At 40.1% G+C, this 18315-nt stretch overlaps 1 protein-coding gene across 1 annotated transcript in view; it reads right to left on the reverse strand.

Moving 5' to 3' along the window:
- oprl1 (opiate receptor-like 1) overlaps positions 1 to 18315 on the reverse strand; it is a 61621-nt gene that overhangs the window by 12785 nt on the left and 30521 nt on the right. The window contains exons 3-5 of the mRNA XM_058643454.1: positions 12063 to 12150; positions 10484 to 10666; positions 9528 to 9618 (exon numbers count right to left, since the gene is read on the reverse strand). Coding sequence (XP_058499437.1) covers positions 9528 to 9618; positions 10484 to 10666; positions 12063 to 12150 — 362 coding nt within the window. The remainder of the gene's footprint in view (positions 1 to 9527; positions 9619 to 10483; positions 10667 to 12062; positions 12151 to 18315) is intronic.

The following is an 18315-nucleotide window of genomic DNA, read 5'->3' on the forward strand; positions in this document are numbered from 1 at the left end:
AGTTTGAAGTGAACATTACATGTGTGTTGGATACAGCACATTTGTAATATCGGCTTGACTTGCTGGGGGAAGTATTGGTATTTCCTTCACCTTTCTCAGACGTCTGCGTGTCTATTCTCTGTCTTTACTTCTCTGTCTTATCTCTCCATCTCCACTACTGCTGAAAAGGACTTGTACATTTAGGTTAAGAGCAGTTGTGGCTGAAATCAACAACATGGAGGGTAATTCCAATAAGGACAAATGAGTTCATTCCAGAGCAGAAATGGATGTGATATGGCTTCTTCAAACTGTTGAAGACAGAAATGATTTTGTGAGAGGGTAACGATTCAGTCTCCTTTCTCTTTTCTCTTCCCAGAGCTTTTTCTCTTTTCTTTTCCTGCCAGAGTTTACAATCAGGAGCTGTTTGGTTTTTGGGGAGGGGTTGAATGATATGTTGAGCCAGATTTCAAACCCACGCTCTTTTACCTGCTTCTGCTTCAAGCCAACAAATGGAGAGTGACAACTCACTAACATTATACATGTTATTCTCTAAGGGACATTTGTATCTTTACAGCTCATCTCACACTGTATCTGCAGGCAAACCATACAGATGCTAAAAAGCTTGTGTGGAGGTTTATTCCATCTGTCCCCTGTACAGATCCCTGGGTCTCCTTCCAGTGTACACATTCTGAGTGAGCCTGTTGTGTGTGTGTAACCACAGGCAATACAGTGGTTGTCATGACAGTCATTATTGGCCACGTTAGCAGGAGAGGGGGCACACACCTTTAATGTAAATACACTTCTCACCGTGACTGTCTCCTTATAGTTTTTCACATTTCATGGCAAGGCTTTGCTAGTTAATTACCATTTAATATTTAAATACACCGCAGATAATCTAAACCCTGATTTGAGAGACAATTAATATTAATGTACCGTTAATAATTAATGTTCTTACAATACCCACAGAATTCAAATCCAACAAAAAACATGCACCGCTCTCGGCCCTGTTCATCTCGCTTCCATTTAAGTTCCTTAACAAAATCTTAATTCTATGTGGCCATTATTATCATAAAATATTAACTCCTCATGAACTATGCTTTCATATTTTATGCGCGATGCGTTTGCAACTTGTGGGTTAAAGGACTTGCAGTAATGAGGTTCTACTGGTGAAACTAATCTCATGAATATAGCTGCATGCAACCACTGGTCACTACATGAATGAGCCTTTGATTGTGAGGCATTCATGGAGAGGCTGATGCCAATCAGTTTTAAATCAGTGCTCTGCCTATCACATTTTACTCCATGGGGCATTTAAAAAAAAAGAAACCTCCCTTTACACTTTTAGTAGGCGACCAATGCTGTTCCTGACACTATTTTACAATCTTTCATTCTCTTTAAGTTCCTGGTACACCCTGATTAATGGGGTAGTCTGGCTGCATGCCCTTTGATGACTGAGAAGTCCAATTCTGGATTTACATGTCCTTCCGCATTTCCCGCAGGTGTGTGTCAAGAAATCCGTGTCTGGGTCTTCAGTCTCTCCGGCCTTTCTCCTTCTCCTTTTCTCCACTAGGCTGTTCCGTCTATTTGCTTCGAAGGAGGAGACAGCCTGGTTGACGGTGTGTCTCCAAACATCACGGATCGGCGGCCAAGACAGACCATTAACAGTGGTCTATCTGGCAGGTGATAAGGGTCTGTTTCAGGTTGTCCTTGTAACGCTTCTTTGGGGCTCCCATGTCTCAGCACCCGGAGGCTAGTTCTCCGTACAACGCAATCTTGGGTAGCAGCTCAGTATACGCCAATCTTTATGTGCATCTTCAAGTTTCTGTTTTTCCAGACCCTTATGTTGCGTCTCCCAAAGGCACTGCTTGCTTTAGCCAGTCTGCTGTCAAGTTCCTTGTCGAGCTTGGCATCTGACGTTATAGTGCTCCCAAAATGGGGGAACTAGTGGACTTGTTTTCCGCTGCGATTGACCAATGGCTATGCAAGGTGGGCGGGAGATTTCCTTGGGTGAGGGCTGATGCAGGACTTACTAATCCAAAGAGATTTGCATCTTCTGCAAAGCAGGATGCTATTCACTGCAGGGAAGTCTCGGTATGGGCAACTAGGGCCGCATCAGGAGCATCATGCTTAAGTAGATGTGAATAGGGTAGGGCCTAGAACACAGCCCTGCTTAACTTCGTTTGTGATTAGGAATTTTGCTGACAAGTCATTCTTACATCTAATCTGGCATTGCTGGTTGTCATGTAACTGAATAACCATGGTGAGGAATTTGGGGTGCTAGTGATAGATCACCATTCAAACTCATACCTACAGGCGAGTTATAATCACCAGGTAATCTAGCCTTCATGTCTGGAGTGAGAAGAAATTGCAGGACCTGATGAAACCCACACATAAAACACATAAAGTCCCATAAACACACAATATCCAGAGCTGGTGAAAACCTATAACCTTGTTGTTGTGATGACGCAACTGTGGCAACCAAGATAAACACCATTTATATAGCCCTATAGTTTTAATAAAGCCTTGCATTAGTTCACGCATGACACAGTATTATGCCCCAGCTGTAACAGCCAGCTGATCTTAGTCAAACGAGTTACATTTTAAACGTGTCCTTACGCAACATTTCAGTGCTACATGACATTGTGACTAATATGATTTTCCCTTGGCTATGTGTATTTGGTTATGGTGCAGTGCCAGTTACAATATACACAGACACATCTATTAACATAATTGAAATTGCAGAGATGCACATAAATATGGGACTGCAAATGAAACACAGAAACAGAATGACAAAACAACGTGAACAAGAAGGACATGTAATCAAAAGTACACAGACTGTTCTGTGTACAAGGACACAATATCCTCCCCATCACAAAATCATATTACTGGAAAACAAAATAAAACAAGGGGGCAAATACAGACACGAGTGATTTACTACGCTGCATTGGTGGAAGTAATTTATATAATGCATTGAGACAGTCCACTGTAGATAAATCTAAATGCTGGAGACTTTAGCATGTAGAAACTACTGATCTTGCCATATATCTGTGCTGAAGATCATATTTCTGATTAAATATAGGATCAAGATTTCTCTGCACAAGTTAACAAAATAAAAATAAAAATACTAAAATGACACCTATAGGCTCATTATCCTGTGCCTATTTTTGTGTTTATCACCTGTTGAGGCAGGGCAACATATATTGTTATTACAACACTGTATTAGCATTATCATTAACTAACTCATTCAAAAGTACATGCTGAAGCTTGGAGTATGTGGAATCTAAGGTTTGCATTTTAAAAAAGACTCGCAAAGACATGCATGTGGAAAAAATTGTGTTTTGCAGATTAACTCGTTTCAAATTGTGGTTTGTAATCAAAACTCAGACAAAGGATAATGGAGTGTAATTAAAAGCAAGAGGAAACATGTTTCCAGTCTAATCCTCATGTTGTTGTCAGTGTCTTCATACAGAAAATGCTGCCAAGAAAGACACAATGACATTTTTTGTTGCAGTCTTTTGGTTGGATTAGTCACAGAAACTATTAGCGACAGTGGGTGGCTGCTGATTGTGGCCTCCTTCCTGCCGCTGTGTCCTTGGGCAAGGCTTTTGACCCCAATTACTAGGAGGGTCATGGTGTGACTTTCCCCCCAGCTGTCAGGCTGTTAAGCTGCACAGTTCCTTCTACTGTATGTTTGTTTAGCTGAGAGAGGAAGTGAAGCAGACACAAGCAGGAATAGAGGTGATATGGAGCGACCCAGTATTATCCCTGAATGTCAATGATCATGTAAGAAAACAGATGATGAGCAAAGGCCACAGGAACTTAGGAAGGTGGCAAATACAAACAAAGAGGAGGAAGTAAAGAGCTGGCTGTGGTAAGTGGACAAGGATGAGGAGGAATGGAATGAATAAGAGGAGAATAAAGTATGTGGGAAACAAAGTACACATTTAGAGATGAGAAAGAAAATAAAATGGCACTTTTCCACTATAAAGTTGTAGCACGGTACGGCATGGCTCGACTCTACACAGTTTGGATTGATTTCCATTGCTATAGGGGTCGTCATAACACGGCTGGTTTATATGCGACACTAACACACACACTGGTGACGGGCACAGCAGTTGTTTTCAGTGTACTGACACATTAGAACCAGTTCATTAAAAAGACTTGGTTCAGTACTTCCTGCAGTGCCGTGCCGTTCCGAGCCGTGCTACAACTGTATAGTGACTGAAACCTGTTACCTGTGTGGGAGGAAACAAAGGAAATGCCACAGAAATGGTTAGGCTTATAATGACATTAAGTGTAAGGGACAGAAGAGGACAAGAGGCCAAGGTGAATGTGAACTGATGTTAAACATGAATTTGATTAAGGATTAAATGAAAATAAAGAATGCATGGGCAGAAAACTACAAGGAGGAGGAAAACACAAACAAACAGGATAAACGGGAAAAACAGACAAATGTATGTAGAGAGAATTCCTGATGCAGCTGTAGCTCTGCAGTAGAGTAGACTAATAAAAATGATTATAGGATTAGGCCATAGCTGCAGGCTGCGACTGGATCGATATCTAACCACTAGGCCTTCTGTTCCCCATTTCCAGCATTTTGCTCAAATTAACTGCAAAACATCCATGATAATAACTGTGCTATGTGTGGGCATGTGTCGGGTTTCTGTGGTGCTTTCCTCTCTGTTGAGCATTTACATGGACATTAAATTCCCGATTGATTTATCTCCCCGTGAACCTTCTGTATGTCCAGTTCTTCACCAGTGACTTTTTATATGCAGTTATTTTAAAAGCAGCATTACTCATTAATTTGTTTCCAATAAAAGAAAAAAAGAAAGAAAAGAAAACAGCAACAAGGAGTATTAACACATCTTAGTAGAAAAGCTTTAAGCTATAAATACCTTTAGATGCCTTTAAGGATGGATTTAGTAAGAGGTCAAGGACAGATCTTGGAAGAGCAAGACAAGCCATCAGAGCTTTTCAAGCCTCCATCAGGCTCAGAGAGTGGAAATCAATTCACAACCTGAGAATAACGGTCTTCGAAAACCAAGAGCAATTCTGAGTCTAAATTTGACAGGCACAGAGTGACGGGCAGAGAAGACTGGAATCACAAGATTTCCTGTTTTCTACACTAGTTGCTGTCATTTGTCTCGCTTGTTCAAGAAGGAGTAAATGTCTTCATATATGTGAAGGTTGGAATTTTCTTCTGCGATGCCTCCAAAGTATTTTATTTTACATCAATGCTGCACTCACACATAGGAGGTGGAGAATTCAACAAAAGTGCGCTCCATTTGAACGGAACTGTGTCATTTCATTGCAGATCCATTGTTTTGCTTTTCTCACACTATGTGTAGTAGAAATAGAAGAATTGTCAATGCAGGCCGTGGCACAAGCACCAGAGTCATAAAAACACACAGAGAGAAAACACAAATGTTAGTACCAGTCAAATGGAGCGCTGTACGTCTGTTCTCCCTGGACAGCATGGTAACAAGGACCGTGGCTGGACAGGGATACTGAACAAAAACACTCTTGCAGAGAAGTGGCAGTGGTGCAGTTCTCTGCAAGAGTGTTTTTTTTTTTTTTTAAACTTTATCTTAAAATTTAGCAAATTGTACCGTCCCCCTGTCCTAGCCCAACAGAGCCTACTACTCTTATTCTTATTTTATTGTTAATATTTCTATTTTCTCTTTTAAAATTGTTATTTATATATTTGTATTTTGCACCAAGGGAGTGGCACCCAAATTTCGTTGTCCACAAAATAACGACAATAAAGGCTATGCTATTCTATTCTATTCTATTCTATTCTATTCTAGTGGCAATAACTGGTAACTGCATATAGACGTAAGAATAATGTTAAGAACCCAACATTAACGTAATATTACTGGAAACGAGATGGTTGTTCTCTTCTTCTTTGGTTGGAATGTGTCCTATTCCCTGCGTCCACACTTGTACCGCCACCCGATGGTGAAGTGGGATACAACAGCACCCTGACGCGCGAGTATACCAGGGTCTGCGATATGCCACACGCAATGAGGACTTGATTTTTGTCCCTATAAGGAAGACAAGTCCCCATAATGTAAACAGACTTAGGTCCCCACAACATGTGGGATATCAGTTTACACACACACACACATGCTGGTTTGGCAAGTTTTGAGTGGACACTCATCGACATAATGCATTCCTTACTCTGATCTTAACTATCACGACTAAGTAACTAACCCTAACCCTGACCTACACACAATTCTAACCCGAACCCTAAAACCAGGTCTTGTCCCTGAGAAAGCCCCTCCTCAAAATGTCCCCACAGAGAAAGGTTTTTATGTTTTTTTGGACCTTGCAAAGATAGAAAAATAAGTACACACGCACATGCACACACACACACATACACAGACACAGACGCACACACAAATGGTGATAGTGTATAAAGGACCCAGCTGGATCCACTCAGCTGCTATAGAGCTATAAGAGAAATGAATGAGACCATTTCAAACAGAGAATGAAACTGATGTTATCCATCTGGGGTTTCATAAAGTATCAAAGAATCTTAAGAGACTAACATGAACAAAGAGAGACTGCGGTGAAGAGTGAAACCTCCCAAAAGTCACACCAGAGCTGGGTTCCCTTTCCATATAAGGAGTCCACAACTACAGAGCCTGACCAGTAAACACTTTTCCTTGGCTGATTCCAACATTAGGGGTTCAAATCAGTTGACATATCTATAGTACATGCATGTATGTATGTGCTTTGTATGTATAACACTTTTGACAAAAGATGTATAACGAATTTGACAGTTGAAGCATGAATGATATGAAATACAGTCAAATGTATAGATATTGCATCATGAATATAAATGACTCATGAACACTGAATACTTTCATTTAATTCCTGTTTCCTTCTTCTTTTGCGTCTTCTGCTGGTTGTTGTTTAAAATAATGTATAGTTCTCAGTGAGATATATAGGTAAATATATAAGTTTTGGCTTCACTGAGACGTTACAAGAACCACAAAGATGACGTACGTCACATTTGGCCTCTGGTGCATGACAGGGAGGAGACGGTTGTGCAATAATGACATGGGGAAAAAAAAATTTCTAAAAGAAGAATGATTTCTCCCTCAGTTCTTTCACAGTCTGCATCACTGACGGGTTTCTAATATGCATTTTTTCCAAATGAAGCCTTCATTAACTGTCACCATGAAAATGACACTTGCCTTCTCCTCTCTCTATAAACCTCCTGATAAAGGATCTTGTTGCTTCAACAGCCTTTTTTTTTTCCACAATAATGTCTGACAGTGCACAGGGAAAATATGACAAAACATACCGAGAGTCTCAATTACATACTTGATATTTGAATGAATGTAAAATATGATGATTATAAAACTGTTGATTGCCATAGGATTTTTTTAGTCGAGTCTTCAACAGCTGTTTTTATGGGAGGGTATTGTTGTGAGAAACTGAAAACCTGTTCATGTTACCAAAGGATTTGATTAAAAACATAGTGAAACCATGTTTTTAATCATATTGTGGAGGCAGAGGCAAGGAGAGAGAGGCTGAGCATCTGATTGACTCGCATCCCAATGGGAATGAAAGAGTTCAAGTGCACAAATGCAGAGCTGAAGTCAAGCATGATCTAATTACTGAACTTCAGGTGGTGATGTCAAGGTTAGTTATCGTGCTGGTTTTCTCTCGGCACCAGCTGCTGTAGGAGGAGAGCGCAAAACAGCAAAGAGCAGATGAAGCGGTGACAAAGCAGATAGAATTCTCAGGTGTGATGTTGGTACAGTTTCGTCATGAACGTCATTGTTAATATTTGTTTTAGTCCTGTGATGCAGTAGATGAGTCGTATACATGCCCCACCTATGGAATGCATCAGTGTACACTGTGTGCACTGTATATAATATGCACATGGAGTTTATATTGTATATATTGTTCTATTTCCTATAATCTTTAATATATTTTTTTAATATTACAATATTTCCGACCAGAGGTGCAACACTGCAAAATTCCTCATAATAAAGGGACTAATACAGGATTATCTTATCTTATCTTATCTTATCTTATCTTACATGAATAGGAAGTCCGCTTTGCTCAAGTGCTTCACATTGTGTGCGCTTCATTTCTCCTTTACGCGCCACACTCATCGCAAATGAATGCACTTTTAATGGATTGTGATTCTGTGTTACTTGTGTAATAATTCTCCGAATCTGAATTACCATAATTATGGATTTCTGCTGATTAAATTCATTTATGTGGACTTGCAGTTAGTCTTCCCTCATGAATATTTATGATGTAAATGATGAGTGTTTGTAATTCATATGATGTTGTCGTTGTTTTTTTTGTTTTTTTTTTTCCGAGCCAATTTAATTCTAAACCAGTTACTTACTGGAACCGTCATTATTCAGTGAAACAAGAAGGACATTGTGGTGAAGTGCTCAATATATAAAATGGACCCATATAAACTGATAGCTCTTTATAATCACAATATAACATGTTTGCAGTTATCTCATTGGTTATTAACATAACCTCCACTAATTAGTTTGCATTAGACAGAATAGAAAGTCTATTTTGGTCGATGTTAACATAGACCTGCTGTGTTTGTGATTTTCTGCTTCACGTAGAGTATCGTGCCACTTCAGAGAGGGCTGGTTTTGACACTTTGTGCACTTGTCTAATAGAAAATGAGGAGCATAACAATGTGTGTTGAGCAGCGTAGACAGGTATTGTGTAATTGAAGCTATACAAACTGGGACGGCAGCAGCAGCATTTATAAACAGGTTTACTCACCTAACACTTTCCAATGTGATCTCTTGAAAAGAGGCTTTGAAATAAATAAATGTGAAAACTGTGTCATGTGTCGCACAGTTGCAGACTGTTCTACTTATTAATTAGACTTCACATGTCCCAGGTGTGACGCATGTGATGGTACAATGTTTATGGTGATAGCATACATATTCCTCAGAGATTTCCTTAGACTTGGCTGCAGTAGAATCTTTTCCACAGATCAGATTCTTTGTTAACTCAACAAAATTGTTTTAACCATATAACACCTACGTTTCTTGCTTATTTTAACAATAAAAAGGCCAGAAAATGCCCTGTGAGTAAGTGCTTTTGCCCACGTTTCCAGAATAACTTTCAATATCTGGCAGTTATTTACAATTTACTGCATGTTAAAATAGTGTTTTAACAATTTGAAATGAAGAAAAACAAACACTATATTGTATAACAGTATCAAAAATATTTAAAATAACGTTTGTTTGAGTCTCTCAATGTCCAAAACAGCACAAAAAATGATGTTGAATCTCCAGCTTCCTGCAACAGCGCCAGTGACATAACCGTAATAACCACACGTTGGCTTTATCATGAAACTTCCTAGCTTTCGGAAACCGTCATGTCATTACAGTAACGTAAACGTGTCGTCTGCGATACGCTCGGTGTTAAAGGGTTAAACTTTTTTCAAGGGCAAAAACTAGCAATAGCAATGTGGGTAAAGACCAGTGTATGTGCTGTAAGGCTGTTTGTTTAACATGTGACTGTCAGTACATAGATTTACTTACTGTTATGCTCCTGTTCTTCCTCTACATTTCCCATGACCATGGCTGGAACACCAAAGGCCGACGCCAGCACCCACACACAGATATTCACCACCTGAGAAAATGATGATGTGATTGTGAATGCATTTCTTTATGTAGACATAACCTCTGTGCCTACACCTCTGTGTTGGTCTGCTTTCTCTTTCTCGTACGATAGTTTGAATCCTTCACAATCGTCCATTTTCAATTGAGCTGAAGCATTTACATTTACTGTGTCGTATCAGAGTTGGAAAAAATGTATGTATGTATGTATGTATGTAGTATGAATTCACCCCAAGGTCCTTATATTCTATAGCTTCAACACACATTGACACTACAGTACTTAATGCAATTCATAGGTTTTTATTCTCTGGAGTGAATAATAAGTCACATTTTCACATTCACAGTAGTAGATGTGTGATTCTGTATTCTAACACTATCCTGATTAAGATCATTTCAGGAAGACACTACCACGTACACCAGAGTTTCTCCACCCCGGTCCACTGCCCTGCATGTTTTAAAAGTGTCCTTGCTCCGACACACTGGATTCAAATACACAGGTCGTTATCAGGCTTCTGCAGAGCTTGATGATGAGCTGACCATTCGAATCAGGTGTGCTGGAGCAAGGACACATCTAAAACATGGCAGGGCAGTGGATCCCCAAGACCGGGATTGTGAAACACTGATGTAAACAACATGTTCTGATCATTGTTGTTATAGTCACATCCACACTTTGTTTCATTACATCAACACGGGACTATTCAGACAGCAACCCATGTTAACATCGTCATCTAAATATTATTATGAGAATGTCAGGAGTCCAATTGTTGGGTGTCCATGTAAACTTAGTCATTGACTGTCTTCATCTCGGATCTGATGTCAGCTGTTGTTTGAAGGAGAATGAAACTGAGTATCTCACTTTTGAGAAGAACCCTCTTTACCTTGGCCTTGTGAGGCGTCCTCATGTCCAGCGCCTTGACAGGGTGGCAGACGGCCACATACCTGTCCATACTCATCACTGTCAGGGTGAAGGTGCTGGTGAACATGTTGTAGTAGTCGATAGACACCACCGCCTTGCACAAAGCGTTCCCAAAAGGCCAGAAGCCCAGGAAGACGTCTGTGCCCTGGAAAACATCCACAATTACTACGACTCAAACACAAAAATACAGCTAGAAACAGAGCAGAGAGGTTACGGCTCCACTGAAATATCACATTGGACGGTTAATTTTAAGTGAAAAAGGAAGTGGTTCAGTGGAGCAAGGGATTGTTAACACCTCACAACCATACAATGACTGATAAAGTCCATTGAACATTTAATGGCTGGGAGGAGAGCCACACCATCAGTTTTTATGGGCTTTTTAATGCAGGGTGCAAAGAATTGATCAGTTTATGTCATTATGCAAAAAACACTCTTTAATCCAACACTAGGAGTGCGGAATTTTTATATGAGATGATTTCTGTCAGAGTAATAATTTCTCTTCAAGTAACTGGATTGTATGTTTAAAAAGAAGTTGTGTCCCAAAATGATATATTAATCAACAATAGAATAGATACTGGTGTTATATGATAAGCTTCAAGGCCATAAATCAGCCAAATGATGGTTATGCTTTCATATAAATCACTGAGAAACCAAATTAGTTTGGTTTAATGTTCGTGTGTCAGATTTAAATCAGTGATGGAGTGCGGAGCCAAACTATATCCACGATATATCATACGAATTGAGTTGTTACATGGTTCCAAAAGGAAAGCTAAAGATATTTTTTTTTCTTTGTTTTGTCTTTCTGAGATGGTGTCGTTAATCACCTTGAGTTAGGAAACACATTATATTCCATATTTACCTCATTGCATTGGGCAAAGGAAAAAGTGCGCTATATCTGGTCACTGTTCTTACCATGCTCAAGAACGTGAACCTTCTCTTTGTGACATGATAGTGGACCTGGTCAGACCTGGTATCAACATCTTGAGTGATCAGATTTGATCAGAATTAAAGGCACACATTTGAAATATGAAAACGGATGCTGCTTTGTTGGTCTGATACACATGTGGCCACATTCTTTTATCAGCATGGACACAAATGTGTCCTTGGCTTTGTTTTCACACCTAATAGTCCGCTAGACTCAGAACGCTTGGGGACTCCGACTTCACTTTAGTGAAACAAACCGAACCTTTTGAATAACGTATTCTCCTCCTCGCCTGAGGCGGCGCTGCATTAAGAATTACTGAAGGAGAAGACAAGACCCTATGGGTTTGATTAAGAAGGGCTGGTGTGAATGCACCCTAAAGGAGCAGGTCTGGACAGGGTCATAGTGGGGGTTGCTAATCTGTCAGGCTAGGGGTCAGAGGGGCTAACAGTATTTGTTAAAAAATAAATCTCTTTTATGAAGTGAAAATGCTTTGGTTGAGGATTGGCATGGTGTAGTGAAACTGCTGTTTTTCTTCCTATCAATCTAAATCAAACAATCAATCAATCCACCAACAAAAAGATTCTGCTGTACGTCTAAGTGCTTGAGTAAGTCATACCTGGAAAGGTAAAGTAGCCAGGAACAACGAGTCAGCCAGAGCCAGGTTAAAGATGTAGATGTTCGTTGCCGTCTTCATCTTAGTGTACCTGTGGTGAGCGGAGGCAAAGAGACACACCGACTTAATGTAATGAGAAAACCTGAGACAGGTTCCTGGCCATATCACTTTCGGTCACACACACACACACACAATTTAACACCTTAATCAAACAGCGGCAGTCCATTCAGGTTTCAATCCAGTATGCAGTTTGCATCTCAATTAGAGACCGTGGCTGCAGGTGAATCATACCGTTAGTATGCACAGAGCGTTTTCAGGAGGTGCCTCTGCTAAAAGCGCAGATCATAATGAGACTGGGGGGGATGCTTTTACCCTGAGCACCTCGCAGCAGCAGGAGCGAGGACATTGTTAACACCAGCGGTGACCGTCGGAATCAAAACCCTGAATCCGGGCAAAGCTAACGTAGAGCATGTGCTGCTCATTTCAGTTGAAGGTCATCGTGATAATAGAGCGTCATCCTGGTAAGAGCGGGGTAAACCCTGCACAGGTCACCGGTCAATCGTAGTTCACTCTCATTCATGGTCAATTGAGAGGGGTCCGGTTCACCTCTGCATATTTTTGACTGTGGGAGGTAATCGGAGAACATGCAAATGAGAATGAAATGCTGGTCGTATTAGAGAAAAGAGAGAGACGACAGATAATCACATTTCTGAAGCTATTTCACCTTCTTCCGCGAGAGCATAATGAAAGCATAAATCTACAAATGCTGTGTGAGAGTCCAGTACAATTATTCCTGCTGTGACAAAAAAACTGCCAGGGGATGACACTTGTGCAGCAAATTAGCTCCCTTCAAAATCTGTGAAGCGAAACCAATTAGTACAAACACAACAGGGAGTTAGAGCGGAGAAGAACACAACTCAAAGTTAATAAAACTAGAGAGTGAAAAAAGACAATATATACCACAAGTGCGGTAACAAAATTGTTAAAAGGAAACGTCATGTACTGAATGAATTTGACAAGTCGCGTGTTCCGTTGCTCCGATGCAATCACGGAGTGAAATGATCATTTCCCGCCCCCAAATCAATAGAAATGGATTACTTTGCGGCAACTGCTCGATCACCTGAAAAGCGGTGACTGCAAACACAACTCTCATGTGCACCGTTAACAGCGTCTCTATGTTAATCTGGCAGTTTTGGTAACAAACAAACAAACAAACAAACAAACAAACAAAGCTGAAAATGAAATCAAGTCTGCTTTGCTTTGCTTTGCTTTGCTCGTATCATAGCTGTCCTGGCTCATTTCCTGCTCTTGTATGAGAACAGCCTGTGACACAGAAACAAAACAGAAATCACATTTTCAGATAAACTGTGTTCTCTGTTGTCGTGCCTCTTGAGAGAGAGAGAGAGATAATAACGTGATCCAGCCAAACCAACACAACCAAACAGGAAACATTCATTTCATAAACAGATAGTTCTCAGTGTGACTGATATGAATCGTATTAATCTGCCCGCACTCCAACAAAGACAGGAAAGCCACACAACACTGGGCCACTTTCTTTGAAACAATAGCAGCAAGCAGACATTTTCTTGCTCAGATCATTGAGAACAGCCACTGCTTCATCAGCGTAAGGGGCAGCTGTCTGCCTCAAACTGGTGGATTGGAAATCAATTTCATTATATTAAGATTTACCATGTTTGACGATGCAATCTCTTAATACATTAACTACAGTCTTTCCCTAAGTTTCTTTTGTTTTCAAACTTCAGCATCTTTACCCACACAATGTAAGGAAATGATGGCTACTAGCCCACGTTTGTACAAGTTTAAAATTGACACAATATTCTATTATATAGTTCAGTAAATTGATTCACGTGTACATTTATTATTGACAGTGCAAACATATGAATTTTGTAGTTATTTCACATCATTTGTAACAGCATTCTTAATTGAATGAAAGTATAATATGGATAACAGTGGAATTCAACATAAAGGCGTGGTAATTATCTGCAAATGATTTAGTCTTTTTGACGTCATTCATGTCCTCGTGCGTCAAAAAGACATTTCCTTCACTTCTTTTCTTGGAGGGAGCATAAATCTGAGGACTCTTTCATCTGCTGCGCTGTTCACTTTCAAATATTAATAATCACTTTAAATTATTCACACACTGCCAGTCTATACAGTGTCGGCTTGAATGCGCAGTCACACCCTTGCGGAGGTAGGTGTGTGTGTGTGTGTGTGTGTGTGTGTCTACTGACAACTGATGCTGATAAACTAACTACACAGTACAACATTTAAGTATTTATTTAGAATATTTACAGTGGGATTTTTTTGAATTCAACAAAAGACTAAAACTCGGCTTCTGAAATATTCTCAATGTGACAATTAGGCACCTGCTCCATCTGTCGTACGGTTAAAGATCCCCTGTCTGTTTTACTGCTACTAACTGATTTACAATTCAGCTCATGCTGGAACAGCACATTCCTTTTTGCCGCTTATGTCTGAGTTTATTAAGAGCAGGTGAGGATGATGATGACAACCTTTTTCTCTATCAACAGGCCCACGTTCCATTTGAATTGAAGATCATCTTGTTGACATTCTCACCTTCCTTTTTGTGCGCGTGTTTTTATTTATTCATTTGTTGCCAACTGCTTTATCCTCTGCAGCGCTGCAGGTGAGCTGGAGATAATACCCAGCGGACACAAGGTGAAAGGTGGGGTACAAGATGGACAGGTCACCCGTCCATCACGGGGCCAACATACAAAGATGAGCAGCCTTTCACTATGAGTCACATCTGTGGTCGATTTGGATGATCCAATGAACATAATCCCCATCGCTGGATTATTGTAATTCTCTGTATGTTGGTTTAGACCGGTCATCTGCAGCTTGCCTTTTAACAGGAACAAAGAAGAGAGACCACATCACACCTGTGTTGCACTGGCTTCCTATTTGTTTTAGGGTTGATTTTAAAATTGTATTATATTTAAATGTCAGACATGGACTGCGTTTCAGATTCTGTTGAGCAGCCTGCCAGGATTGATACATACAGTATAGTTCTACCAATCACTGGGTCAAGATGCCCAGCGCTCCCTATCTCTCTCTGATCTTCCATTCCAAAGACGTGATGAACAACAGGCCTTCTGTGTGACACCAAGTGTGAGATTAGGACTTACAGTTGGCCGAGGATTGGAAAGAGAACATGCAAACTCCACAGAGAAAGGTCTTACACCAGTGTTTCTCAACCACCGGTACTGGGGACCCACTGCCCTGCCATGTTTTAGAAGTGTCCTTGCTCCAACACACCTGATTCAAATACACAGGTCGCTTGATGACGAGCTGACCATTTGAATCAGGTGTGTTGGAGCAAGGACACTTCTAAAACATGGCAGGGTAGTCGGTCCCCAGGACCAGGATTGAGAGACAATGACTTACACCTACAGGTGATACAGGTGAGAAGGTGTAGATCTAGGTCTAGTCCACATGTTTTTGCTAAAAGTCCGTCTCAAATACTGCACCCGAGTAAGGATAGGTTTATCTTAGCTTCAACTGCAAGTCTGAAAGACTTCTTCTGTCTTTCAGCGTGTATTGTCGTTCTGCAAGAAAACCAGTTAAGTTTGATTCCCAAGGAAAACTGAGCTGAACACAAGAGGCACAAGTCAGGAACTGCAGAAAACAGAATATATGAATACAGTATGTTCCTTATGTGCAAATGGTCCAAGAAACAAAATGAAAGAACTGTTCTGCAAACAACATGAATACATTTTCAGAGACGTCAGTCTATTGATGCTATTTACATGAAGGGCATTACATTATGTAGGGACCAACAACCAATGATTTTAAACTATTCACATACGTAACATTATTATTTGGATGACTTGAGTAACTACAGGACGATGAATTCTGCAGTAAAAAAGTATAACAAACAAGAAAACGGGGAACAGTTTGCATTCTGTTTTCCACAAAAAATGATTAATGACTCATTCATGAAACTTTTCTCTGCGTGACATAATGTGCTAAATAAGTCTTCCATCCATCAGTGTGTCCATGACTGAGACAAAATATGTCCTCGCCACACAAAACACTTCCAGGGCCAGTGAATTGTTTTGTGCCGTTCGTCTGCAGGGCTCTGATGAGTTCTGGGCCCCCCCGTGCTGCAAAGGACGCTGTATCTAAAACCAAGACCTTCACCACTTTGTTATATAGATTCTGAGTAGCTGTTGAAGGGAGAACTTGTTTTTTATCACGAATAACACTGCAGATCTGACCCAGCACAATGAATGAGACAACAGTGAAAAAGATGTGATCATAATGAAAGGAGAGCTTGACCACACTCCTCTTTCATCTTCATCGGGAGGCAGCTGTAGATGAGTAATACGGTTTATTTAACTAGTTATCATTGAATTATTTGCACATATGATTCATACTGAGTAAGCTGTTCCTTTACTCCCAGACAAGTGAGTAGGAGGGAATTTTAATAACTTATTTTCTAAAGAGTACCATTGTGGGTCATGTCCATGATGAGAAGCACATTTTCAGAATATTTCAACAATTTGATCATTATTAAATAAAGTGGTCGTTACTGAAGTTTAGGGAAAAACTTCCACATGAATAACACAGAGATTTATATTAGGAAAGACAATAGAAACCCTGTCTCAAATATAACATCTGATATACAGTACATGCTTATACTACATTAGACAAACGTCATTCTGCTGATAGGGATATCAGACCAGACCAGACCAGATGAGTCTTCTATGGCTCTTTGTGGTCAGCAAATACAACATCTTTTCATTTCCACTGGATCACATGTCAATTTTAAGAGGATCGACAGAGAAAGACAGAGAGAATAACTCCTGCAACAACTGATCTGATCCCAGCAAAGAGTCAGGGTGGGATTACATGAAGAGTTGGAAGAAAATTGGCAACTTTTCTAACTTGCAAAACTACTGCATACGTGAGCAATGCACAAGTTTTAAAAGCATTTGGGCAAAACACATTTGGCCAGCTCTGTCAGAACATCAAAACATTATACCTATATAAACAAACACATTTTGTTTCCATTTAAAAAAAAAGAAATACAAATCCCTTCACCTCCTCCTCCCTCTACATTTCTGGGCTGTTTAGGACGCATCCGACACGGCAAAGCATCATTAGAGAGCACAACACTTGAATTCTGCCAAATCTTCAGTATAAGTATCATTTTTCACAATAAACCCTTTGCTTTTTCTTTTGTGTCTTTGTGTTGCATTCACTCCCCACCCCTGTGCACTAATGACACGCTTTCATAAAGACTTATTTATCTGTATCCTGCCATAGTATCAGACCTTTCAAAGCGCTGTCTGACTTCAGAGGAAAGAGCTCTTGAAGGAAAGCCCATCACGATGGCAATCACACAATCCAATTCATGGCTGCCAGCTGCTGCAGAGGTACCACCATAGTGTTATTATCTCAGACCTCCTCTGGTGCCATCAGCCCTATTTTTCAAATTCTTTAAGCATCCCTCAAAGCACTCCAATGACGTACTATTATCTCTGCCTAGCTGAAAGGGGATTCAAGTGAACAGTGAGCTGGATTATGGGAACACGTATGGTGATGTCAAACAGTAAATTCAGAGTGTTGGCATGTATTATCAGGATTTCAATACTCCTTTTGTAGTAAATGTCCACAATCGCAACAAGTGCATTAGACATACTGTCGACAGTGAGTGTGCTCCACCTATAGGTATAATAACAAATACATTTAAATGTGTGATTCAATGGTTCTAGCACATCCCATAGCATAGCAATAGCTTCATAAACTATAGACTATTTAGAGCTGCAACAAACATACTGTTACTCCTGTTTAACCTCATGAGTCAGCTGATCTTGAGGTTTCATATTTGTGAGGTGGAAAAAGGGAGATGATATTCAGCCGTCAATCGATATATATAGCGGTTGGTTTGGAAAAGGTACGAAAAACTCTGTGGTTTCACCAGAAATAACTGTGGAAACACTTTTCTCTGTCCCTAAAGATTCCTACATACGTCCCTAGAGTAGTCTGATAGGTTTGATAGCAGTGTTAGTTCTTCTGTATTCTGTTAAAGGCACTTTGAGAGGTTTGTGGGTCGTATGTGACATGTTTTTTGTCTTATTTCAAAGACAAACACACGATAATAGTGTGCACCTTTTTGATTTTATGCACTTTATGCACCTGAGATGACAAACACGTTTATTTTTTATTTAAAAAAGTTGCAGCTTTTTGTTTTTTTACGCACTTCGAGTTG

Source organism: Solea solea, chromosome 11 (assembly GCF_958295425.1).
Source record: "Solea solea chromosome 11, fSolSol10.1, whole genome shotgun sequence".
NCBI lineage: Eukaryota > Metazoa > Chordata > Actinopteri > Pleuronectiformes > Soleidae > Solea > Solea solea.